This window comes from Galeopterus variegatus, unplaced genomic scaffold, assembly GCF_000696425.1.
Source record: "Galeopterus variegatus unplaced genomic scaffold, G_variegatus-3.0.2 Scaffold1934, whole genome shotgun sequence".
In the NCBI taxonomy this organism is placed as follows: domain Eukaryota; kingdom Metazoa; phylum Chordata; class Mammalia; order Dermoptera; family Cynocephalidae; genus Galeopterus; species Galeopterus variegatus.
Window position 1 is genome coordinate 287,238 of NW_007728045.1, and position 771 is coordinate 288,008.

General features: G+C 62.4%; 1 protein-coding gene across 1 annotated transcript in view; it reads left to right on the forward strand.

The window, feature by feature from the left end:
- Window positions 1-467: 467 nt before the first annotated feature.
- FAM204A (family with sequence similarity 204, member A) overlaps window positions 468-771 on the forward strand; it is a 33,723-nt gene continuing 33,419 nt past the window's right edge. The window contains exon 1 of the mRNA XM_008579642.1: window positions 468-566. Within this exon, the coding sequence (XP_008577864.1) occupies window positions 506-566 (61 nt within the window). The 5' untranslated portion in view covers window positions 468-505. The remainder of the gene's footprint in view (window positions 567-771) is intronic.

A 771-nucleotide genomic window follows, 5' to 3' on the forward strand; every position in this document is an offset into this window, starting at 1 on the left:
CAGTGCCTGCCACGTGAAAGGAGTTCAGTAAACTTGTGCCCAAGGCCAGGCCGCTGGCCAGCGGAGCAGTTCGGGGTCGTTTTCTCTTAACCGGAGGCTGGCCCGGTGCCTGGTACCGAGTGGGCGCTCGATACATGTGTGCAAAAAGAAAAAAAAGAAAGGTAGGGAGGAAGCAAAGAAGCGAAGGGGGAAAGGGAGGATGAATGAAAACGTTCCCAGAGGGCCTAGAGAGCGTCTGCAAAGATAAGATTCTCCCTCCCGGTGGGATGGACTCAGTTCAGTGTCAGCACTTTCCTCGCCCAGACGCACCGGTGTACGGCAGGGAATGGAGAAAGAACAAAGCCTTAGAAAACGTTCGGAAGAAAGCGAAAACGGTGAGAGAAAAAAAGAAGAAACGAACCACCTCCTCCAGGCCGACTGAAGAGGGAAACCCAGCGAGGCCGGTTGCCATGGCGACCCTGGGGCCCAGAACGGCTCCAGCCCATTGGCTGCGACTCCGGAGCCAATGAGAAGGCGCGATGTTGATGGGGTGCTAAGATGGCTGCCGGGCGGCCGCTTCCTCACCGGTGAGTACGGCTTCGTGCGGGGCTGGTTCCCGGCCGGCTCGGGCTTGGGTGTCACGGATCCTGGAGGGCTCCGAGCGGGTGGCCGAGGGTCGGCCTGGGCGGCCTTGGAGCTCATCGGCCGAGCCTCCCGGAGCGGGCTGGAAAGGCCCCCGGCCCGGGCCCGCGGGAGCGACGGCGGCGCTGCGCCCCCTTGGCTCCGAAGGGG